Raw genomic sequence first — 25,748 nt, forward strand, 5'->3', positions numbered from 1 at the left:
TTAAAGTGCGTCAACTGACCGTTGTGAACGAGGTCTCCCACTGTCTGCAACCCCACCTCCCTCCAGGCTGGGGAGCTCCGCCCTGGTGATGCCTCCTTGTCCCCTCGGTGTGTTCTGTACAGGCAAAGTGGGTGCATATGGGATAACAGCACAAGTGAGGCGCAGACTATGCATGACGCATCTGTGGACCACCGCCAGTATCAGCTGAGTAGGCGCTACACCCTTTCTCCCAGGGTGCAAAAGCCACAAGACGGACAAATTTGTCACTCGCAAGATGTTTCCCTTCATCAACTCTAGTGATTGATGATAGACCCCAAGGTAGCGCAAAACAGCAGGCTGCCACTGCACGTGCTTGCGGGTAATAACCAGGGCTGGGTTGGGAGCAGCCGGATGAAATGGATACAGGCACGATTTTGCCCAGTTTACGCACAGGCCGGAAAGGGACGCGAAGTCAGCAACTGTTTTCAAGACGTTATCACATGGTTCTCTGATATTTTTAATATATAAAAGGGGATCATCAGCGTACAGAGAAACCGCATGCGTTCCTTGCCCAATAGGAACATCTCTCCACTATCTTTATAGATTTGTTCGGTCTGCCTCCCTCAAGAAAAACCATTTCTTCGTTTTAGACAGACTATATTACACCCCCAAAAAGATAGCTAAGTTTGCCTCTTCACCATGCTATTGCCCTAGATGTGGTTTATTAGAGGCCGATGATATTCATATATTTTATGAATGCCCCAGCCTGGTTTTTTCTGGGCCAATGTAGAGAGAGCTTTGGAAGGCATTTATAAGGTTAAAATTAAGTTGAACACAGTTAGAATTTTTTTTGGGTTAGACACCGACTTTGTTTGCGGGTTTAGGGAAACACAGGTGGCCTTATTTTTTAGCCTTGTTCTTGTTGCCCGCAGAGAGATTTGCAGGATCTGGAAAGACCCGAGCCCCCCCCTTTACGAGAATTGGCTTAGAGCTGTATTGAGAATGGCACGCCTTGAAGCTGACATTACACAAAATGTGAATAGTATGGTGTGGGATCCACTGTTAAAATGGGGTAAAGAAATGAGGCTGGTCTAAAGCCTCGGGGTCCTATGATTACACCATGCCCTGGAAAAATGGGCGGGCCGGCCTAAGGCATAAGCAATAACTCCAGCCCGAGGCACCCAGGACACAATTAGGGCTGTAAGTGTACATTTGTGTTTGCTAATGGTGAAATGAGGACTAAAAAAAAAAAAAGAGAAACCGCATGCGTCCCTCGCCCAATGGGATCCCCCAGTCAGCCCCACCTCTATGGAGGGCCGCTGCCAGTGGCTCTATGGCCAGGAAAAGCAGCAGCGGGGACAGTGGACAGCCCTGCCTGGTGCCCCTGCGGATGGTCACTGGTCTCAACAGACATGGCCTGTCTTATCTCTTGCCGTGAGAAAGGTCCACAGAAGCCAGATCAGGCTAAGAAAGCGAGCGCCCAAACCAAACCGAGACAAGATGTTAAATAAGTATTCCCACTCCAGTGGGTCAAACGCCTTCTCCAGGTCGAGCACCATTCACCCTGAGTGGGGCCAGCACTCCGTTGAGTATTTGGCTTCCCGAAAGAAGCTGCGTAGGTTGAAGGATGTGTTGTGGGATGGTACAACACCATTTTGATTGGCATGAACCAATAAAGGCTCCAGGGGGACCATGCAATCGTCCAGTATTTTAGCCAGAATTTTGTAGTCAGTGTTTAGGAGTGCTAATGGCCGGTGTGAGCCTAGCAACGCAGGGTCTCTATCTGGCTTGGGCAATGAGACGAATAGGGACCCACATAGCGACTCCGGACGAATTTCTGCCTCCAAAGATGCTTCATATATGGCCAGTAGGCGAGGAGCTAGCACAGAGATATAGATTTTGTAATACTCCACTGGCAGACCATCTGGACCAGGTGCTTTCCTGTGGCCAGTGCTCTGATACCTTCCTGGACCTCGCAGAGCACAATTGGTTCCTCCAGTCCTGCTTGCTCCAGTGGTGTAACAGCTGCCCGAGAGGGGGGAGAGGAAAGCATCCAACGCAGCCGAGTCCATACGGATGAATGACTTGTACAATGCTGTGTAGTGTCTGGTGAACTTGTGATATATCTCCCGCTGACAACACTGCAGGTGACCCTTCCAAACCAACTATGCCAACAGACGCCCTGCTCGATCCGCTGCCATTTAGGAGTGGTGTATAAATAGGGGGGTTTTACCCAAACATAGTCACTGGGACCTGGGTTCTAAAGGTACTAGGAGGAGGGGGTCCCAGTGTGAGAGTAATATAATGTGTACAAATCAAAAATTGTTCTACACATGCACTGAATGGATCCACACTGTTTTATTCACAATGGGACTAAGTATACTAGATATACAAACAATTGATCAAAGGTTCTAAACGGTTGTACAGTGCCCCGGGGGGGGGGGGAGAAAGGGAGGAGGGAAGTTGTGATCAGGTGAGGATGTAGTGATGGAAGGAACTAGTGACAGTAAAATCAGCCAGTTGACAAAACTGTATTGGCGAATTAAATACAGAACAAAAGGACCAATAGTTCGGCGTTTGAATCAAAACATCATACTTCACATAATACAATGAATGTAAAAATGGTGACATGAAGTTGACAATGAAATAGGTTGTTGTCGACGTTTCGACCCTCAGAGATACGCGCAGGGGTTAGTCGTGCCCTTGCTGTGGGGTCTTCTTCAGGACCAGAAAAGGGGGGCAGGCAACCTTGATTTGTAGATTGGCACAGGGTCAAGAAATGACATCATGCAGGGTCCCTTCACATAGAGCGTGTCCAGTAGATGAAATCACAAAGGCACGAGTTTTTAAAAGGATGCTTGAATGAAGGTCGTGCAATAAGGTCGAGGCTGGTGCGGTGTCGGAAATGATATCCGCGGGTAATGAGACTCCGTAGTATATTACGCCGAATGAATCGGGAACGCCACTCGTACTCGCGGTGGAGTGGGCAGAAGGAGCAGCGTAATTCAGGCAATGCATTCATCGCAGTAATTCAGCATGGTCACGTCTCGTCTTGTCATCCGGTTCTGCCTCCGCAGCAGTCTCAAGCCGAAGGAGTATCTGTTTGAGGCATACCATATCCCTGTCCAGTTGTTTGCAAATGCCCTACTGAGACCAATGCATTGCCCTCGAATCACAACTCCTGGGATTACATTGACCAGCCTGCTTCAGGATGTGGTCAGCGGAAGATTCCATGGACTAGAATAGTTTGTCTGTTGTGCATGGGGTTATGCCCGGCGGTCTTGGTGATTCCTCGCCAGATGGCCGTATTGCTGAGGAGTGGTCTTCACTGAGTGCTCGTTTGGGTGAAGTATCTTGGTTCTGCTCAGTGACGCAAGCACTCATCGTCGTGGCCGCTTGCAAAGCTTCCCGCCTCTCTTGTATTGCCTGCTCCAGGTTTGGGGTGGCTCGCAGTTGCAGCGGTATCCACTTGGCTTGCCTGCGTCTCTCCTCACAAGCACTAGTGCGAATGACTGTGGTTTGTGTGAGTGCTCTCTGTCTGGTATATGCTCTCCGATGTCCAGTAGACAGAGCAGAAGTGGGTGGTACTGCCAGCCACAATTTGGAGATAAGCTGGGAAGAGGAGGGAATACAGGATGCCCAGTTCCTGTACCTGTCTCTTGACCCCTAGAAATTACCTCCTCCGCATAATCTGGAAAAAAGAGCACTGCAGTGTTATCCACCCTCACCCCCTCCAGTTTGCGAATTTCTCGGAGGACAGTGCCCCGTACCCTGAAGTTCAGAAGGCGGAGAAGAAAGAGCCTGGGTCTCGCCCCCCGGCGCGGAGTGTGTCGCCTGCACTCTATGGGCCATCTTGACTACAAAGAAGGACAAGAGCATCCCGGGCAGTAGTACGTTTCTGAGCCATTGTTCAGTGTACCCCTCAGAGTAATTGCCCTCCATACCCTCGGGCAATCCCAACTCTCAGATATTATTCCGACGGGAGCGCCCCTCTGCGTCTTTGGCTTGTTTCTCCAATAGCTGAACCTGCTCCATCAGGTCCCGCACCACAGCAGTTGTGGTCTTGGTAGCAGGGTGGATCGCTGTTAGTTTTTTCTCCACGTCACGCACCTTGTCTGTTAATTTGTGACGTTCGGCATGCAACAGGGTGAGGTCCACTGTTATTTTGTCTATGCGGTCTTCAAGAAGCTTTATGGCAAGGAATTCAAGACGTCTCTATGTTCAGGCATAAATGCAGTTTTACTCATGCAAGAGAGAATATGTTTTCCTGTCTCAGATTTTCTCTTGAAAATTAGACTGATCCCGTCTTCCATAATTTTGCCGATTTCGAGTTGATGCACATCGCTAAAATTGCTTGATATTTTTACATCAAAATGATCATTTTTCCAAAGGCTTTCATTGCTGGCACGTTATCAGTGTTTTGTTGAAAAAAAATGCCACTTCTTGTCATGGGAATTTTGGGTGATGATTACTTTGCAGTAGAATCCTTTGATAAAGATATTCCAAAAGAATGTAATGTCATCGTAGTCATTTAAACTATTCAATGCCTAGTATAACACAATCTGTTGCTAAATTGATAGAACATGAGTTTTCTTCCTGTTGCTTCAGAATAATTTCTTTTGTCCTAAGTGTCTAAATAAGTTTAATCTTACGCTTTAGACAAATGTAGTTTATAGGTGAACAAGTAAACGTTTAAAAAAAGAAAACTTTTATTTACTGATCATATATTTAGTTTTGGATAAACATATAATAGTGCTTATAATAACAATTGTGTCATGTTTTCGAAGTTTAACACTGTCTTTCTGCCCTTATTATGCACATATAATCAAGTTAGTGTAAATCCATGCTTAAACAACGTATTCATTCTGTCGATCCTAATTAAGACAATCCACACGGAGCAACATTCTTAACTGAACTCTGCAGAATCTTAATTTTTACACACCCCTCTTCCACTGTTGTAAGGACTGACATAGAAACTTTTCTGTGCATAGACCTTTTTACTACTATCAAGTTCAGTGTTAGACAAGACTTTACATATCCTATGATCTCCAGACCGTGCATTATTCCAGCTGGTCATTCTTTGGGTCTATCTGAATTGATGGTCCTGTCTACTGCTGATAAATGACCTCTCTCTGCCTGCCAGAGCTCCTGGATTACCAGACATCCGCAAAAAGATGTACATTTGGATTGTCACTCATGCCCATATGGAAGATTCTTTCTCTTGGATAATGCATAAGTTTTAATTGGACCAGCGTCAGCCTCACCATAGTTGCTACCACGTCTTTGTATGTGACGGGCTTTCTGTATGCCCATCATGCACTTTTAGCTTAAATTAAAGGTCCACTCCAAAATATTAGCATTTTGTTGCGTTAACTTAATATAACTTGAGTGAAATATTTACAGCTTTTAGGAAATTACATGCTTTCATAAATGGAGTCTATTGACATTGAATTGGAGTGAATTAGAAAAACGTGCCCTTGTGAAATCATTGAGAATTATATTTGTTAATTGCACTGTTTATGCTCAGTTTTCGAGCCCATAGATTGGAGAACTCAAATCTTTGTGACTCATGACCTTAAATATGTTTTGACTACTGTTTAGGAAAAGTAGGTTTAGTACTTAAGTTGCCACACCCAGTGCACACAGTTTTCATTTCTTAATGTGAAAAATAGGTAACGCAGACTATTTATGTAAGATGAATTCGTATGAGTAAGAAGTATTTAGGGGTTCATATGTGTATTTTTTTTGCAGGGATTTGTGCTCGCCGTTACAATGGTGCGTGAAGCAGTTGATGAATTTCGGCGTTACAAGAGAGACAAAGAAATGAATTCTCAGTTATATAGCAAGCTTACAATACGAGGTTTGAAAAATAACTTTCATTATTTGCCCTAAATTGGTGTGACTATATTTAAATATTTGTAAAATTACTGTATGCATAAGGGCACAGAATCTCCACTGTATAGAAGTGCCTTCTAGAAGGAAGAGTTTAGTTAGGGTGAATATAAACAACCTTAGACTTGCCCTTACAAAATTGTTAGAGGGCGAAAACAGTAAGACTTGTGAGGATAAAGGTTTGTTTTTTTGTAATGGAAATTATTGTATGTAATCTTAAATTTGCCCCATTTTTTTCTATACATCAGAAAAGTTCTTAGCCCATGAGGACTTCCTCTACCTGAGTAGCAATAACCATGACACAAACAGAGCTGTCAAAACTGTGATTTAGTAACCAAGAGGTGGGAAGGTTCTTCTGTTTCTTAACTGATGGATGCCACAGAGAGTGAACTTTCCGTTGGTAGTTTCAAGTACTGTTTTAAAGTCTGATTCTCCCTATAAAGTTTTGGAATACAATGTGTCAGCTACACTGGTTAGAACAGAATAAAGGGTTTCGCTGGTGAATTTTAGAGATTTGATAAATAATGGATTACTCTACTTACATTTGTTGGCATACAGAAAGGCAACATATTTCGAATTCAAAAAAATAATTAAATAGTCGGTTCGGTTCATAAAACTTTCTTTGGCTAGTTTAGAACAGCCATAAAAGTGCAGGAAACATATAATAAATATAGTATGAAACATATCATGGTGACAGTTAAGTAGTATAATTTTAGATTATGTCTATATTCTATAGAGGTTTATTTATATGAATCAATCAGTGACACTTATAAAGCGCGCTACATACCCGTAGGGTCTCAAGGCGCTGGGGAGGGGGGGTGCCGCTACTGCTCGAACAGCCAGGTCTTCAGCTTCTTCCTGAAGGAGAGGTGGTCTTGGGTCAGGCGCAGGTCGGACGGGAGGGAGTTCCAGGTCTTGGCGGCCAGGTAGGAGAAGGACCTTCCTCCCGTAGTCGCTCTTCGGATGCGGGGGACGGCGGCGAGGGCGTGGTTGGCTGATCGGAGGTGGCGTTTGGGAGCGTAGAAGTTGACTCGGCTGTTGAGGTAGCTCGGGCCTTGGTCGTGTAGGGCTTTGTGGGTGAGGAGGCGGAAGGTGATTCTCTTGTTGATGGGGAGCCAGTGAAGGTCTCTCAGATGACCGGAGATGTGGCTGGATCGTGGGATGTCGAGGACGAGTCTGGCCGAGGCGTTTTGGATCCGCTGGAGTCTCTTCTGGAGCTTGGCGGTGGTCCCGGCGTAGAGGGCGTTGCCGTAGTCCAGTCGGCTGGTGACGAGGGCCTGGGTGACGGTCTTCCTGGTCTCTGTGGGGATCCACCAGAAGATCTTCCGTAGCATGCGTAGGATGTTGAAGCATGCCGAGGAGACGCTGTTGACTTGCCTGGTCATGGAGAGGGAGGAGTCCAGGATGAAGCCCAGGTTACGTGCATGGTCTGTCGGTTTGGGTGCGGTGCCCAGGGCGGGAGGCCACCAGGAGTCGTCCCAGGCGGAGGGTGAAGAGCCCAGGATGAGGACCTCCGTCTTGTCCGAGTTCAGTTTCAGGCGGCTGGTCGTCATCCACTCGGCTACCTCTTTCATCCCTTCGTGCAGGTTGGCTCTGGCGGCGGCGGGGTTGTTGGTCAGGGAGAGGATCAGCTGGGTGTCGTCGGCGTAGGAGATGATGCTGAGGTGGTGTTTGCGTACGATGGCCGCGAGGGGGCTCATGTAGACGTTGAAGAGGGTGGGGCTCAGTGATGATCCTTGGGGGACGCCGCAGATGACTTCGGAGGCCTCTGATTTGTACGGTGGTAGGCGGACTCGCTGTGTTCTTCCGTCGAGGAAGGAGATGATCCATTCCAGCGCCTTGTCCTGAATTCCGATGTTGCTGAGGCGCCGTATTAGGGTGCGGTGGCAGACCGTGTCGAATGCCGCGGAGAGGTCTAGGAGGATGAGGGCCGCTGTTTCTCCATTGTCCATCAGGGCTCGGATGTCATCGGTGGCGGCGATGAGGGCGGTCTCGGTGCTGTGTTTGGCTCTGAAGCCGGACTGTGAGGGGTCGAGGGATCCGTTCGTCTCGAGGAAGGCGGCCATCTGCTTGTTGACGGTCTTCTCGATGACTTTGGCTGGAAACGGGAGAAGCGAGATGGGGCGGTAGTTCTTGAGGTCGGCGGGGTCTGCTGTTGGTTTCTTGAGTAGAGCGCTGAGTTCGGCGTGTTTCCAGCTTTCGGGGAAGATGGCGGTGTCGAAGGATGTGTTGATGATGTCTCGCAGGTGGGGTGCGATGACAGCGTCGGCCTTGTTGAAGACGTGGTGAGGGCAGGGGTCGGTTGGTGATCCGGAGTGGATGGAGTTCATCGTGCGGATGGTGTCTTCTGTGCTGATCGGGGTCCAGGCGTGGAGGGTGGTGGTGGGGGGGGGTGGCTGGTCGGTCGTGGTGTGCGTTGGTTGGTTGTTGAAACTGCTGTGTATGTCCGTGATCTTGTTGTGGAAGTATGAGGCGAGGGAGTTGCAGAGGTCTTGCGATGGGGTGATGTCGTTGTTTCCTGCGCTGGGGTTGGAGAGCTCTTTCACGATGTTGAAGAGTTCCTTGCTGTTGTGTGCGTTGTTGTCCAACCGGTCCTTGAATGCTGTTTTCTTGGCGGCTCGGATCAGCTGGTGGTGTTTCCGGGTGGCCAGTTTGTAGGAGGTCCTGTTGTCCGGTGTCGGGTCCCTTTTCCAGACTTTCTCGAGGGCTCGGCAGTTCTTCTTGGAGCTCTTGAGTTCGTCGGTGAACCATGGGGCCTTCTTGCTGCCGGGTCTGCTGGGCGGGGTCCTCAGCGGGGCGAGTTCGTCCGCGCAGTTGCTGATCCACTTAGTGATGTTATCGGCGGCCTGGCTGGGGTTTGCTGAGCTGGTAGGAGGGTGTTGGCTCAGGGAGGTGACGAGCTGGTCTGCTGTGATCTTGTTCCAGCTTCTGCGGGCGGCCTGTTGCTGGTGGTGGTGGGTCGTCGTTCTCTTGAAGGTGAAGTGGACGCAGCTGTGGTCCGTCCATTGAAGCTCTGTGGCGTGGCTGAAGTCGATGTCTATGCTGGATGTGAAGACGGCGTCGAGTGTGTGTCCGGCGAGGTGGGTGGGGGTGGACACCAGTTGCTTGAGTCCCAGGTTGGCGAGGTTGTCGAGCAGGGTGCTGGTGTTGTGGTCGTTGTTGTTCTCCAGGTGGAAGTTCAGGTCCCCCAGGAGGATGTAGTCAGCGGAGGGGAGGGCATGCGGGCTGACGAAGTCGGCGATGTCCTCGCTGAATTGCGTGCGTGGTCCAGGGGGACGGTAGATCAGGGTGCCTCTGAGGGTGGTGTTCGGGTTGGTGTGGATCTGGAAATGCAGGTGTTCGGCGCTGGTCAGGGTGTTGTCGGTGCTGGTCGTGAGACGGATGGTGTTCCTGTGGATGATGGCGATGCCTCCTCCCATCTGGTTGGCGTTTCGGTCCCTCCGGACGATCTTGTAGCCCTCCGGGATAGCGATGGCGATGTCGGGGGCTGAAGAGGCGTTCATCCAGGTCTCCGTGAGGAAGGCGACGTCAGGGGCTGTGGCGTCTAGGAGGTTCCAGAGTTCGATGGCGTGTCTGTGGACGGAGCGGGTGTTGAGCAGGATGCACTTGAGGTGGGTGCTGCTGGAGTTCGACTTGGCGGGTGCTGGTGCGAGGCAGGTCCGGGTGCAGGCAAACTTGCAGGTGTGGCAGCTGAAAGGTCCGTGGGTGTGTCGTGGTGTGGCTTGATGGCATTCTGGGAGTCGGCCGGAGTTGAGAGCGATGAGGGTGGCGGCGGAGTACGTCCTGCGGGTCGGTCGGGGTCTTCGGGGGCCAGGGGTCCTGGCGCTGGTCGCGTTCCGGTCGCGGATGGGCGCAGACGGGCTTACCTTTGGCGCGCCTTCGGCGCACAATCGGCGCGCCCGCTGCGCGTGACCGCTGCGCGTTCGCACGGTCGCCATTTAAGGCGAAGTGCGCGGGTGGGCGGGGCAGCTGGGAGGCGGGAGCGGAGGAAAAGGGGCGTGGTCAGCGGTGGTGGCGGGAAGCGGGGAGCGGGGAGGGAAGGCGGGCAGACAGGAAGGAGAGCGCGAAAAACGGGCAAACGTGACTAGAACAAGAGGCACAGGTGCAAGAACAGGACGCTAATACAGGAAGTGAACAGGCATAAAATGATATACAAGAGCAGGACAGACGGCAGCGGCGTTAGCCGGCCACGAGGCAGGGAAAAATACAAGCACAATAGTTAGACAAAACAAGCAAAACAGACGGCAGCGGCGTCAGCCGGCCACGAGGCAGGCAGCGAGGCAGAGGGCAAAGCGGAGTGGCACACGCAGCAGCTGGTGGCCGTGCGGCGCGGGGGTGTCCCACATGTGAAGACTTACATGGATTCTATAACCCTCCCTACATGTTTCGCCTTTCTTTGTGCCTGCAACGTTATCATTGTTTATATCTGCTAAATATACTCCATAATCCAGTTCTGAAATGTTTTCCTGTAATTGTTTAAACAGAATTTTAGTTGGATGATAGGTATTGTTGTATTGCAGTATAAATGTATGATACTTATACCTGTTGGAAACATTCTCCAATAAACACATTGTATAAAAATATACATAGACCAACTGCTTGCAATTCTTATTTACAAATGAGAAACTTACTGTGCTATTATCCATGACACAGCGGGCGGCATGGCCGAGACTCTGAGCATGGCGGACGTGTAAGCTCTGAGCTCTGTCCCAACCTAGCATGCATCCTTCATCAGTGAGCGGCAAGACTGTAAACAGCGGCTCTCGAAAGGCATAGTATTCCAGACACTACCTTGTGAACCTCGAGGAGATGACTGTGATTGCTTGGTGGATGTCCTGCAGCAGAACCCCAAATCTGCAATGGACGGGCCTAGGTGGGAAAACAAGCGCCCGGGGCAGACGCGGCGAAAGCGACACCAGATTGGACATGCCAGCGCGGGGAAATATTTCTGCCGCCTTGGCTTCCACTCCGGGGGGTTACTGCCAACAACTGACAGCGATGTGCTGAACGAGAGGTGTATGGCCTAAAAACGTGAGGGAGGACACGGTGTGGGCACAGGGAGTACACCTGGCCCAACTGCAGTGCTTGCTGCGGGAGGCCGGGGCCAACATCGTGGCCCGGGGAGAGTAACCCTGCTCACGAAGAAAGACACAACTACAGAAGCCTACAGCCTCTCAAACTGAACAAGATAGGAAGGTGGCGTTGCAGGAAGTAGCACAGATCATATCACAGCAGAAACACGACCAAACTACAGATGCTTCATCGGAATCGAGTCATGCAGCATCGGACTCAGGAGACTCCATTGTAAGCGAAGTACGTCTGCCCAAAGTAACCCCACGCTCAGCAGATGACATCATATGAGTACTCTGAGTAAAGGGATGATCCACGTATACTGAACCAGAATCCGAACTGAAAGGGACTTCAGGAGGGTGTGGTAAGGCTCTTGAAATTGTCCCCGTCAGGACTCTGGTAATGGGGCACCAGGATATACCAGAGGGCCGCTGGTGCGGCTCTGGACACTGGAGGTGGGCCGGGACGAGGAATTCGGTCTTGTGTTACATCAGACCTCCCCCGACAGAGTGTTCCACCTGATATCTTGAAGGCAGCGTTCTAACTACATGTGTTTGTTTGCAGGTTTGGGCGGACATCAGTTGTGCTGCTTCCCTGCTTCCCTCAAGTAGGGGAGTTGGGTTTAGGGAGTTAAAGCTGCGCATACAGAGGTCAGAACATAATCCCACTGTGCTTATGAGAATGGGTCACACACTAACATGAGCAAAGGGGTAAGGTAACACTACATCCATCTACATGACAGTCACAACCACATCCAATAGGGTGATAAAAAATGTATCCTGGAAAATCCGGGGTATGCGGTCCCCTACCAAATGGCACAACATATACAGTAATATACCCCGAAGAGGCACGCATATAGTGATGCTACAAGAAACACACCTCACGGCAGAGGAAGGCCTCCGTCTTCCCCGGAGATGGAGGGAGCAAATATTTGCAACCTCAAACTCAGCATGTTCGCGCTGGGCTCTACTGTGGATACAGCCGGGGACACCATTTGAGGGTATTGCACCGTTACATCGCAACTTTTACAACGGGAGTCTATTACAACGCAACTTTTACAACGCTGGTTCCATTACATCGCATGCCTTTACAACGCATGACATTACATAGCAGATGCTATTACAACGCATGCCATTACAACGTAAGTATAGGTAAGTATATACTTTTTTTAAAAATATTATTTTATTAATTTAATTATTATTAATTATAAATAAATATATTTATTTATGTTTTTTTATATTATAAATTAAATTTATTAATTTAAGTAATTTTAAAAATAAGTATGAGTATAGGAGTATATGTTTTGGGGTACTGAGGTATATGTTTTTGGGTGTTTGGGTATTTTTAGGTTTCAGGGCTGGGTTTGGGTTTTGGGGTATAGGGGTATTTTTAGGTTTCAGGGCTGGGTTTGGGTTTGGGGGTACAGGGGTATTTTTAGGTTTTAGGGCTGGGTTTGGGTTTTGGGGTACAGGGGTATTTTTAGGTTTTAGGGTTGGGTTTTGGGGTACAGGGGTATTTTTAGGTTTTAGGGCTGGCTTTGGGTTTTGGGTTACAGAGGTATTTTTAGGTTTTAGGGCTGGGTTTGGGTTTTGGGGTACAGGGGTATTTTTAGGTTTTAGGGCTGGGTTTGGGTTTGGGGGTACAGGGGTATTTTTAGGTTTTAGGGCTGGGTTTGGGTTTTGGGGTACAGGGGTATTTTTAGGTTTTAGGGTTGGGTTTGGGTTTTGGGGTACAGGGGTATTTTTAGGTTTTAGGGCTGGGTTTGGGTTTTGGGGTACAGGGGTATTTTTAGGTTTTAGGGCTGGGTTTGGGTTTTGGGGTACAGGGGTATTTTTTAGGTTTTAGGGCTGGGTTTGTGTTTTGGGGTACAGGGGTATTTTTAGGTTTTAGGGCTGGGTTTGGGTTTTGGGGTACAGGGGTATTTTTAGGTTTTAGGGCTGGATTTTGGGTTTTGGTGTACAGGTGTATTTTTAGGGTTCAGTTTAAAAAAAAATGATTTTAAATAAATTAAATTAATTAAATTAATTAAATTAATTAAATTATATTATTTACAATTTATAAATTAATTAAATTACATTAATTAAATTAAATTAATTACATTTAATTAATTTCAATTTTAAAATTAAATTAAATTAATAAAATAAAATTAATTAAGTAATATTATTTACAATTTATTAATTAATTAAATTACATTAATTAATTTAAATTAATTAATTTAAATTACATACAATTTTAAAATTAATTAAATTAATTATAATAAATTAAATTAATTTAATTATATTAATTTCATTTTTTAATTTAATTTAATTCAAATTAATTAAATTATTTTAAATAATTTAATTTAATTACAATTTATAAATTAATTAAATTACATTAATTAAATTAACTTAATTACATTTTTAAATAAAGATATACTTACCTATACTTACGTTGTAATGGCATGCGTTGTAATAGTATCTGCTATGTAATGACATGCGTTGTAAAGGCATGCATTGTAATGGATCCTGCGTTGTAAAAATTGCGATGTAACGGTCTGCGTTGTAAAATAACGCGTTGTAACATCATACATCCCCATTTGAGGTAACACATACACTTACAAGGGCAGGCTTATAGGTAGAGAGATGGCACTTGGGAGCATTTACGACCCAAATCACAAGCAAACTCAATTCTTCCACCGCCTATCCAAACCCCTGTTGGGAGTGGCAGCGAGTGACTTGCTTTTGGGAGGGAACTATCACTGTGTGGCAGACACATATCTAGATAAATCCACTCCTCTGCTGCGGGCACAATGGCGAAGATGACCTCGAAGGGCCTCTGTGACTGGATGGGACACTGGGAGTTGGTAGATGCATGGCGACTCCAGCATGGGAAACTGAGGGGCTACTCATACTACTCGCCACCATACCGCCTACACACCCGGTTGGACATGTTTCTTTGCGCGACTCACTTAAGCCCAGCAGTGACGAAACGGAGTACCTAGGACGTCCACTATCAGACCATAGCCTATTACTCCTGAATTTCTCCCCAGCTCACGAGTGCGCAGCCATTCCAGTTTGGCGCCCAAACCCTGCCCTTTTGGAGACTCTTGCTTTCGACACTCACTGCACTCCTCCATCTCAGACTATATCCAAGAAAATCAGGGTACAGCGAGCACCTCCCAGGTTGAGTGAGACACGTTTAATACAGTGGTGAGATGCTAATGCATGGTACAGGAAATAGGGCAGAGATGCGAAATTGTTAGAGAGTTCTGCACACTGGGAGCCCAGATTCACTCTTTGGACAATAGATTTGGGGGACAGGAGGAAACTCAGGGATGCCTCTCAAAGGCCATGAGTAAACATAAAGCAGCATTGGAACAACTGCGCTTGTTGGACCTCCGGGCCTACCAGGAACGAGCGCATGTTGAGGGTGGGAAATCAGGGAGGCTACTGAAATGGCTGATTAGAACTGGGAGCAGAGGCATCCCTATTACTCGGTTACAGGCGAAAGATGGCACCATATTGTATTCACCCAAAGTTATTAATTCCACCTTTCTTGAATATTACAGTAACCTATACAGGAAACCAAAGGAAGTAAGAGCCTACTATGCAAAAAGCGCTGGGAGAAGCGATATCTACCCAGGAAATCCGAGCTGCTATAAAGGACATTGGCAGGGGGAAAACTCCAGGCCCAGATGGACTTACAACGGAATTTTATTCCTCCTTTAAATCACTCTTAGCCCCACACTTGGAAAATGTATTTGCCGACTCCCTGCGGGCTGGCCAATTGCCGGTCTCTGCCCAGTACATCCGATTCTCACCAACTTTCCATGTTAAACATGGATTTCAAAGTACTTAGCAAAATAGTAGGCACAAGATTGCTCCCACACATGCAAGACTTGATCCACAGTGATCAGAACAGATTTATACCAACAAGATCGACGTCAGGGCCTTAGAAGGTTTATAGATGTTTTATTCCATCACAAAGTCTCTACATTTCCAGACGCTGTCATAATGGCTGTAGATTTAGAAAAATACTTTGACTCCCTGTGATGGGACTTCCTGATGCAAGTCATGCAGAAAATGGGATTGGGAGATGGATTGCTTCGATGGGGACGGTTGTACACCTATCCCATAGCTAGAATCAGAATGGGAGGAGTAGTCTCAGCACTACACGACATCTACAGAGGAACTAGGAAGGGTTGCCTGCTATCCCCCTCTATTAATTTCACTTGCTATCGAACCACTAGCAGAACTATTCAGGCAAGAAGGGAAGAGACATGGAACAATACTGGAAGGGAAGGAGTATATAATTTCTCTATATGCAGGCGACATACTGCTATATCTGAATGGGGGTGCCCAGGGGGTGACCCATGCATTGAACATACTGAGGCAATTTGCGAATTTGACGGGACTGCGAGTTAATACGTCTAAAACGCATGCCTTCTCTGCCCCGTCCGATAACACTCACGCTCTTTCAAATATTTGGGCATACAAGTGTTCCATGAACAAACTGACCTCATTGACGGAAATCTTGGTCAAGCAATGCACTCCCTTAAAATATGTATTTTGTTCTGGTTCTCCCTGAAAACTTACAGTTATGGTTATAATGGCACTGTCTAAAATGTTTGTACTCCCAAGACTACTATACTACTTCGTTAACCTCCTGGTAGTGATCCCAATAAAATGGTTCAGACACTTGGACTTGATGCTAAGAGAACTAATTTGGGGATGGGGGTCGCCACAGAGTATCGCTGGCAGTACTGCAGCGGTTCCCGGAGATGAGCAGGCTAGGGGCCATAGACTTCAAAGCATACTATCTAGCAGCACAACTTCAGTGGCTCGCTCAATGGTTAGATGGGAAGGTTCTGGAGACGCTGGACATCTTGACATGAGCGGTCAACAAGGGGAGTCTGCTTGTAAAAGTAGTTCGCTCTAAGGTACAGGTACAAGCCCCTGGCACGCTATTGCAGGGGACACTGAAATGCTGGAATAGATGCACCCGCCGTACGGCGGGGACCCCCCTATATGCTTCTGACTTCCCCTTGGTGGGACTACCGCGTGGTGACACCACCTCCCTCTTTACAGAATCTCAGTTGCGAGAGTGGACGTGCGGGCGTCAGTATGCCCGCCCGTCCACTCTCGCAGGCATTGTATGAAAGAGAGACTATGCAATTGGGAATGTAGTTCAGGGGGAAGTTCTAAATATGGGCTAGACCCAGTTGGGTAAAACGTAATCTCATAGGGCCCTAATATGTTTATGTTTATGTTTATCATTTATAAAGCGCGGCTTATACCCGAGGGCGTCTTACCCCTGAACTACATTCCCAATTGAATAGTCTCTCTTTCATATAATGCCTAATTGTACATGCAAAGCTCTCTTTTACCTTTTTTATTCCCAACCGAAAACGCCAATAAAAAGATATTTAAAACAAAATAAAATCCATGACACAGCGAAGCTTCTCATTGAACACACTTGGATCCTTTTAGGCAGTGCTTGGCCTGTCTACCGGTAAAGAATGACATAAGTGGAACATTTCAATCCGTGATTGGCGGTCCACAATGAGTACTTTCAGCAGACAGGGTTCTCCAAAGTCATAACCTTCCTGAAGGCCAGTTTACAGATCATTTAATCCTCGGGGCTTTCTGTATTGGCATAGAGCGATGGTAGAACAGTAGATACATATGGAATAAGGTTAACACTCTGAAGCTATATCATGGTCCAATAGACCAAATTTGTTTTTATATGCTGCTTTTGTAGTGCTCCTAAATACAAGTGTTGCTTTTACTTATATGATTATACTCTTTGTACTGCCCTTGAAGGATCACTGAATATCGATGTCCAGAATATCGAAGTCCTATCTACATTATGGTAAGTACAAAAATATCGGAAAAAATATATCGTTGTCAAATATCGTTGTTAAAAATATCGTTTTTTAATTTTAAAAAAATAATGTAAAATAAAGTAAATAATACATATAATTAAAAGAAACAGTTAAAAATATTTTAAAATGTTTAAAATTGATAACTAATACATACAATGTAAAAATAATTTAAACATACATATAAAATATAATATATATACTTACTTAATAATATTAATAAATAATTATTTTAATAACATACATTGTTAAAAATCATTGTATAAATTATAAAACATATATACATATACAACATTATAAATAAAAAATATTAAAAATATATATAACAAATTAAAAAATGCCAATATTTTTTATCTTTTTAAAATAAATTATACACTACATTAACAAAAACAGTAGATAAAATGTTGGATAGCGGAGGGAATACAATTACTATTCCCACTCCAGAGAGTGTAACAGTAGGGAAAGTGTTGGATAGCGTAGGGGTAAAAATTACTATTCGCACTCCAGAGAGTGCAACAGTAGGGAAAGTGTTGAATAGAGTAGGGGTTCAAATTACTATTCCCGCTCCAGAGAGTGCAACAGTAGGGTAATTGTTGGACTGCTTAGGGGTTAACATTACTATTCCCACCCCAGAGAATGCAACAGTAAGGGAAATGTTGGATTGCGTAGGGGTAAAAATTACTATTCCCACTCCACTGAGTGCAACAGTAGGGGAAGTGTTGGATAGCAAAGGGGTAAAAATTACTATTTCCACTCCAGTGAGTGCAACAGTAGGGAAAGTGTTGAATAGCGTAGGGGTTAAAATTACTATTCCCACTCCAGTGAGTGCAACAGTAAGGAAAGTGTTGGATAGCGTAGGGGTAAAAATTACTATTCCAACTCCAGTGAGTGCAACAGTAGGGAAAATGTTAGATAGCGTAGTGGTAAAAATTACTATTCCCACTCCAGAGAGTGCAACAGTAGGTAAAGAGTTGGATAGCGAAGGGGTTAAAATTACTATTCCTACTCCAGAGAGTGCAACAGTAGGGAAAGTGTTGGATAGCGTAGGGGTAAACATTACTATTCCCACTTGAGTGAGTGCAACAGTAGGGAAAGTGTTGGATAGCGTAGGGCTAAAAATTACTATTCCCACTCCAGAGAGTGCAACAGTAGAGAAAGTGTTGGATAACGAAGGGGTTAAAATGACTATTCCCACTCCAGAGAGTGCAACAGTAGGGAAAGTGTTGGATAGCGTAGCAGCAAAAATTACTATTCCCACTCCAGTGAGTGCAACAGTAGGGAAAGTGTTGGATAGCTGAGGGTTAAAATTAACATGCTTATCAATTAAATAATTATTTAAATTAAATGACCAAGTAATAATTAATTAACTTTAAATAATTAAAAATTAATAATTACTTTAATAAAATAAATTACTTCCCACCCTATTCCCCTATAAACCCACAACCCGCTCCTAAAATAAATTAACACAACTAATATTAAAAACAATTAATCAATTAATAAAAATGCATTACCATTTATTAATTAATTAACAATAAATTAATTATCAATACCAATAAAAAAACAATATTACCTTCATTATAATTAATTTACTGCCCACCCTATTCCCCTATAAACCCACAACGCAGTCCGAAAAAAAATTAACACAATATATTTCTCAATTAATCAATTAATAAAAAATAATTACCAATTAATAATTAACAATAAATTAATTGTCAATACCAATAAATAAAAATGAACAATTACTTAATTATAATAAATTACTTCCCACTCTATTCCCCTATAAACCTACAACCCACTTCGAAAATGAATTAACACAATTAATATAATTATCAATTAATACAAATTAATTACCAATTAGTAATTAACAATAAATTAATTATCAATACCAATATATAAATAAATCATAATTACTTAATTATAATAAATGACTTCCTACCCTATTCCCCTATATACCCACAACCCACTCCTAAACTAAATTAACACAATTAATATAATTATCAATTAATACATCCATAAAAATTAATTACCAATTAATAATTAATTATCAATACCAATAAAGACAAATTAATAATTACTTAATTATAATAAATTACTTCCCACCCTATTTCCCTTTAATCCCACAACCCGCTACAGATCTAAAATGCTAAATTGTATTAAAAATAATGAATCTTTCTAAAAATTATTATTTAATTTACTATGATTAAATTACTTCCCACACTATTCCCCTATAAACCCACAACCCACTAAGGTACTAAAACGCAAAATATACTTTTAAAAAAATTACTAACTTCTAAAAAAGTAATAAATATATATTTTTTTAAATAAAATACATACAAAAAATATAGAACACATACATATCAAATACATACTAAAATACACAACACTAATATAAACATTGATATTATTAACAACGATATTTGTGCAAACAATATTACTGACTTCGATATTAACAAAAACTATATTTCTCACCTTCAGGTCGATATTCTGGTCACCGATATTCTTGACATCGATATTCTGTGCCTTCGATATTTAAAACACAATATTTCTGTTGTTCAAAATTAAAAAATCAATATTATGTCTGTACACCGCCCTTGAAAATGTGATTGGCTGATTCATCCCTGGTAGAATTCAAACGTGGAACATTTCAGTCACACGCAGATGTCAGCCAACACATAACCCACTGAGCCACCTAACAGAATTATCATAACTGTGACTACGGTATCCTGACTAAAATTCTTTAGGACACCTAATTAATTACAGTATCATTGTGCAAAGAGGACCCGACCATGAAAGAAGAAGTGAGGATCACATCACCGAAGACTGACAGAAGTGAGCCTAGCAGTGTGAATGACATAGTTAAGAGCAGTCACAACTTTATAAGGAGCAGATGTAAATCGGGGAGAAATGGTAGTGGACAATTTGGAAGAAAGGTGTGTAGATGTAAAGGAGGCATTCTACCTCCCATGTATTGGCACAACAAAAAAGGTAGAAAATACTATAGGGCTCATTAGGGTGGCGGGCGGACTTCAGTCCGCCCGCCATCCTACTGGTAATGGGACAGCCCGCCTGCCATGCGGCGGTTCCGCACCCCTAATAATGACGCATCTGGACATTTAACACTGCAGTGGGTGCTGCTGGCAGCAGCACCCGCCACAATGTTAAATGGCCATGGTGTGCATTTCCATGCACAATGTGGCAGGCACCGCGCGGTGCCTGCCATCTTGTGCATGGAAATGGAGGGGGCACCATGGGTACCCCCCTGTGCACCCCCCCAACAGAGGGGGCCCGCAAAGGGCACCCAAAGCAAATCACCGCCAGCCTTTGCATGGTTGCTGCCATGGAAAGGCCTTTCAATATAGACATCCTAATATGGCGGACGTTGCCTGCTAGGCACCGCCACCGTAGAAGTGCCCCTGCTTCACCGGCAGGCTATTAAGATGATTGCCACCAGCAGAAAAGCGGCGAATGGAGTTTCTGTCTGCCGCGATACCCACCGCCATCATAATATGGCGCGGGGTAAATCGCATGACGATGGCGTAACGATCGCCACCGCCAGGCCGGCGGTGGCGATCGTTAGGCCATCGTAATAATCCCCTATATTCGCTTAGGGAAAAATAATGAATGACTCTAAATAACTGGAAATTGCTGTACCGTTGTAGAAACTGTCTTCCATTTGTAGAAATCCAAAACTATCTCCACTCAATTAACGATTCATAAAATGCAAACTTTGTAAATGTTATGAATGCCGAATATGGCCGAGAAAAACGTTTATCGATAATAGAGTCAAATAAATATTCTCATAAAGATTTACATATTTATTCTTGGTGAGCTTGTGCCACATATAAGAACATGTGGAATATAATACGTTTTTATGAATAGATGGCGCATAAGTGGCTTACTGAAATCAACGTTATTTAACTTTCAAGATACTATACAATTTTTAACCGATCAACGTACATAAAATAACAGCGAGAGGACCCCATTTTCCAATTAGCAGATAATGCAGTCCTCACCCACAAAGAATTCACACAATACAAACTGCTGAGTGCTTTCTAACTTCACTGTTTAGATGCAGATACTAGCATTAAGAATGACGAAACAAAGACAAATTTTGTCAAAGTAAGTCTCGAGAAGTTTTATCAGCCTCAGTGGCAGTTACTGACCTTTAAAAGTAATGGGGCGTAATCCTTGGTTCGAATTCCTATGAGCTTCTTCTTGAAGGGGTCTCTGACACTTTCTTGAACTAAGGGCCTCATTGACAAAGATTTGACAAAGGGCAGTATCACAAGTCTTTTTGCGGCTACCCTATACCAAATCAAAAAGGGCAAGAATGCACTGTATCTGCCTGCAAGATGCAGTGCCTTCCTGTCCTTTCAGCTTGGCCTGGCGCACAATTTAGTGAATAGCACCAACACAGGCACCGTTTTTCTGCATTGTTGGCAGGATTGTTTTTTGCAGAAAGGGACACCTTCCTTCACAAAAAACAATCCATGGAGACATTGTCCTTGTTCCATGTGTGCTGCTGAATGCAAGATACATGGAAAGAGGAAAAAACTTGGAGAAAGTAAAACATTTTTCCTTGTTACGCCTGCTCTGGGGAGGCATACTGTTTTGGTGCTGCCCCAGGTTTACTTGACTTTGTAAATCTTAGGCAGTGTCAAAATCCATTGGTGTTGCTTGGAACACCCACCGCTACGCCCATGGAACTTCCCCTTGACAGAGAGTAAGGCATGCAGAGTTTTGCTTTGCCTTGTCTTACTCATTCACGCATTCTACTCTCACCCACTGTGTCTCACTCAGTCCCACTCATTCTTAATTACTCAATCAACTGGCCTCACACACAGTAGCACTCAGATACACTCACTGTCATTCTCCCTCACTCACTCACATTCATTCTCACACATACTCATCCTTACTGTCATTTATTCTCTCTCACTCTGACTTACTCCTTCACTGACTCACTTTAACTCACACACATAGTCACACAGGCATGCTCACAGTGCCGGAATGGCACAAGCACCTTCATGCAACTGTGTCAGCACTCCAATAATGCCACTAGCTGCCTCAGTTTGTTGCTGGACCCGAAGCGGGTCAATATTTTATTTTATTGTGCCAAGAGTGAATAATTATTTACTCTTGAATATCACGAAACATGGAGGGTGTAGTGTAGCTGTGGTGCCCATAAAGGAGTGCTGCCGCTGGTCCAGGGACATCCATCCATCAAACTAATCCATCCACTTAATCATCTATCCTTTCACTTATTCACCCCCCTTTCATCCATCCATCCTTTCAGTCATCCATCCATCCATTCATCGTGATGCTTATCTATCCACCCTTGCGCACTGAATTTCCATCCTTTCACTTTATCCATCCATCATCCTCCCTTTGACTCATCCATCTATCCACCCTTTGTCCCATCCATCCATTCATCTATTGTTCCATCCATCCACCCCTCCATTTACCCTTTCACTCAGCTATCCATCCTTTAACTCACCCATTCATCTATCTATAAATCCATCAGTTTACCCTTTCATTCATCCATCCAGGGAAAGGTGTGGCACAGTGGCCAGAGAGGCTGACATCCGGAGCGCGGGGCTCACAGTTCGATCGCCAGCGGCAGCTCAGCTCAGCATCAGGTGACTCTGGGCAATAGTTCACCTATTCTCCCTGACGGCCCCCAGCGCCTTGAGACCCTTAGGGGTGATTCGTTCAGGCTTTACAAATACCGGATTTGATTTGATTTGATCCATCCTTTCATCCAGGATTCCGTCTACCCTGCCTTTCACTCATCCATCCATTGTTTTACTCATCCATCTTTACATACATTCTTTCGCTGATCCATCCTTTTGCTCATCTATCCATATTTTCACTCCATCCACCGTTTTACACTTCCACTTATCCATCCATACTTTCATTCATTCTTCCATCCATCCGTTCTCTCATCTTCCATCGATCCATCCTTTCACTCCTCCAACCAGTCCCCCCTTCATCTATCCATCCACCCACCCTCCCTTTCACTCATACACCCTCTCTCCCTTTTGCTTTTCCATTCTTACATCCATCCTTTTACTCATGTATCCATGCCTTGATGCATCCATCCATACATCCTTCCTTTCACGCACTCACCCTTCTAAGTTCATTATGTGCCTTTGTCTAATAAGCTGCAGGCAGAAGAGGTCCATCAAGAACCACACTCCCTCTGTAGCATCTAATGCTGGGAGGGTGACGATGCCCCCTGATGCAGAGGCTTAACTGCCAGGGCCGGACTAGGAACCAAAAAATAGGCCCTGGCAAAGTGCTTCCCCCCCCCACCCTGCGGGGGTTGGGGGTGGCGTCGAGCTATTTGACAGGGCCGGTGTTCTAGGCGCAGATTGTACGGGGAAGATCATCCAGATGGGGAGATCATAACTACGGTACACCTGTTTTCTGCTGATTTTATTACAGGGACGATTTTGCAGCTATGCTACAAAAACGGCCCTGTAACAAAAACGGCCCTGGGGGGCCACAACCGCCCCCCACCCGTGCTGATTGCCCGGTGCCTGCTTCGGCCAGTCCGGCCCTGTTAACTGCACACCTCTCGCTTAGTTAACAAGTGCAATAGTTGTCCGCAGATCGTTCCTTCCTTCACTTGGGCCTCTATGGTCGAGATAAGGAGCACTCTGTGTGCTCAGTGGCATAAGGATTTTTTTTAGAGTGAAACCAAAAGCATCACTAAACGTGTTCAGCAGCCCCCTGAACCCACCTCTGTTATAATCAACACATTGTTGCCACCCACTCCCTCCTTTTCCACATCGGTCTGCCCCACCCCAGCGATAGAAATGCATGGAGTTTTGTAACTCCTCCAGGAGCCACTGTTCATGCACCCCAAAAGCAACCGGATTCAATTTGTTTTTAATTCAGCACTACCTCACATGTGATGTCAGTGCTGTAGCTTGTGCCTGAAGGTCGTCGCCCAGCTGGCGCTTGTGAATTACAACATCTGCAAAGTTCACTAGAGTTCACCCTGGAGATTCAGTACACGGCCTCAGAGGCGTAAAATGTTCTTGCCTTTTCCCAGTGGGTGACAGGCCAACGCCCCATTTGCCCATGAACACCAGTCGCCCCAGACCAGCCTTAATCTTTGCCAAAACCCTCCCATCTCAGATGGATGAATTAAATCTCACTCGATTTAAGAAAGCAAACAATGGCTTAAATGCAACTTTCATTTTCAACATTTGAACTATTGCAGAATTGCAGTTCATTTGTTAGTTACTAGAGCTGATAGTTACAGGACACCTATAGTCACAGCTAAAGGAGCTCAGCATATCGGGTAAGAACTGTGAGTACAATTATAGATGCCAGTAAAACAAAAGCAGCCTTGTTGAATCCAAAACAAGAGTAGCTTATAGTTTGCATCGTACAATCAAATTTAAATTCTGATGGATACTTCTAGCCTCAGATTTATTACCTAAGAATTCATCCCAGTCGTCGGACTATATCTGGAGAACTTTCCTCATAGCCGTTATCCTGCGCGACACTGATCCAAAGTGTCCTTGAAATAACAGACGGCAGCTTCATCTAAGCACCTGCACTGCGCGCTGACGTCAGTTCCTTTCTTATCATGTCTTCCGACTGGAATCTAGAGCTCCGCTTCCAGGTTTGTATGTTTTCCAACTATCTCCTAATGATGTCACCATTCAGCTTACAAAATATGCAACCACCTTAAAAGGTTTCAAGCTGTGCTGCAGCTGCATAAAGCAGATATCCCTCATGGACTCAACAATGTGTGTCTGTTGGGCAGACACAGATATCCCAGGCAGAAGTACCCGTTCCCCAGGAGCGAAGCTAGAATCTCTCCCTTTCCCAAAGGTACCACTCTCTCCTTGTCATCAAAGAACACAAAAGAGAAGGGTAAGTATCTTCAGAAAATGAAGAGACCAAGGAAGAACATCAGAACAAATCTTCAGCCAGCCAAAATGAGGTGGGTCCAAGTCAGGTAGAGATGAAGTCTCTGTATAAATAAATGATAAAAATTAAACAGGCAAATTACTTCTGTTTCTTATATCTACAAGGTAAATAATAACCCCAGACTTAAACACAAATCCCTTCAGTTGTGTGCCATCCTACACTTACTTGTGAAATGACTGATGAAGGTCTATATAGATGCTTCTAGAATATCTTCCTAGGTCTCTTGTAACAAAAAGTAAAGATGCTGAGTTGGAGTTCCCTTAGTTCAGCAAACCAAAACAATAATTGGGCTTGGGTTGACTCCTGACTTGGAAATCAGATGGGTTAACTCTGGATGTTACTTGGAAAGCAATGCACAACTGCTAGCTATTCCTGAGGTATAGTTCAGTTGTAAATAGATTATCGTTTTTTAACCTCCGCTACAAAATAGAAGAACATCCGTGGGGGAAGAGGTTAAGGGAAGACAGGAAATGAGTCTTAAACATAGCGTCCAGGCGTGGGATAAACAAATCCAACAATGTAGAACCTGCACGAATCCGGCGAGGTTGTGTTAGAATCACACTCGGTAAATACGAGCTAAGGAAAACAAGGCAAGGCGAGCAGAAGTTTTGCAGTGTCCATGCACTGAATAAAGTTCTTCCCAAACGGCAAAAAAAACCTCACACCTACGTGTTCTCTGCAGCGCGGGCTCGCACTGCAAAATTCAAAAAGGGAACAGCTGAGTCCTTTGGCAGCGGACGATTCCTGTCAGGACTTTTAGCGCTGAAACGCGCTCGAAATTCAATCTTTGTAGCTAGGGGTAGGCCAATCTCCAGGCAGCACTCGATATCCAGGAAATCTTGCACAAGGTGTATCACAGGTAATGCAGAACTCTGAACAAAACAGGAAACAAGCAAGGAAAGCCAAGCACTGCACTGATGCACCAAGGGGCTTAAGAACCTCCCCATCACCTGATCAGTCCTAGAGCAGTATGGGACAGCACACAACCCGCCTCCCTTAC

General features: G+C 44.9%; 1 protein-coding gene across 2 annotated transcripts in view; it reads left to right on the plus strand.

Moving 5' to 3' along the window:
• Positions 1-25,748, plus strand: part of ATP9B (ATPase phospholipid transporting 9B) — a 2,364,768-nt gene that overhangs the window by 562,319 nt on the left and 1,776,701 nt on the right. For both annotated transcript variants that reach the window (XM_086965515.1, XM_086965516.1), the window contains exon 5: positions 5,731-5,839. In XM_086965515.1, the coding sequence (XP_086821641.1) occupies positions 5,731-5,839 (109 nt within the window). The remainder of the gene's footprint in view (positions 1-5,730; positions 5,840-25,748) is intronic.

This window comes from Lissotriton vulgaris, chromosome 4_1, assembly GCF_964263255.1.
Source record: "Lissotriton vulgaris chromosome 4_1, aLisVul1.2, whole genome shotgun sequence".
NCBI classification, from domain to species: Eukaryota; Metazoa; Chordata; class Amphibia; order Caudata; family Salamandridae; genus Lissotriton; species Lissotriton vulgaris.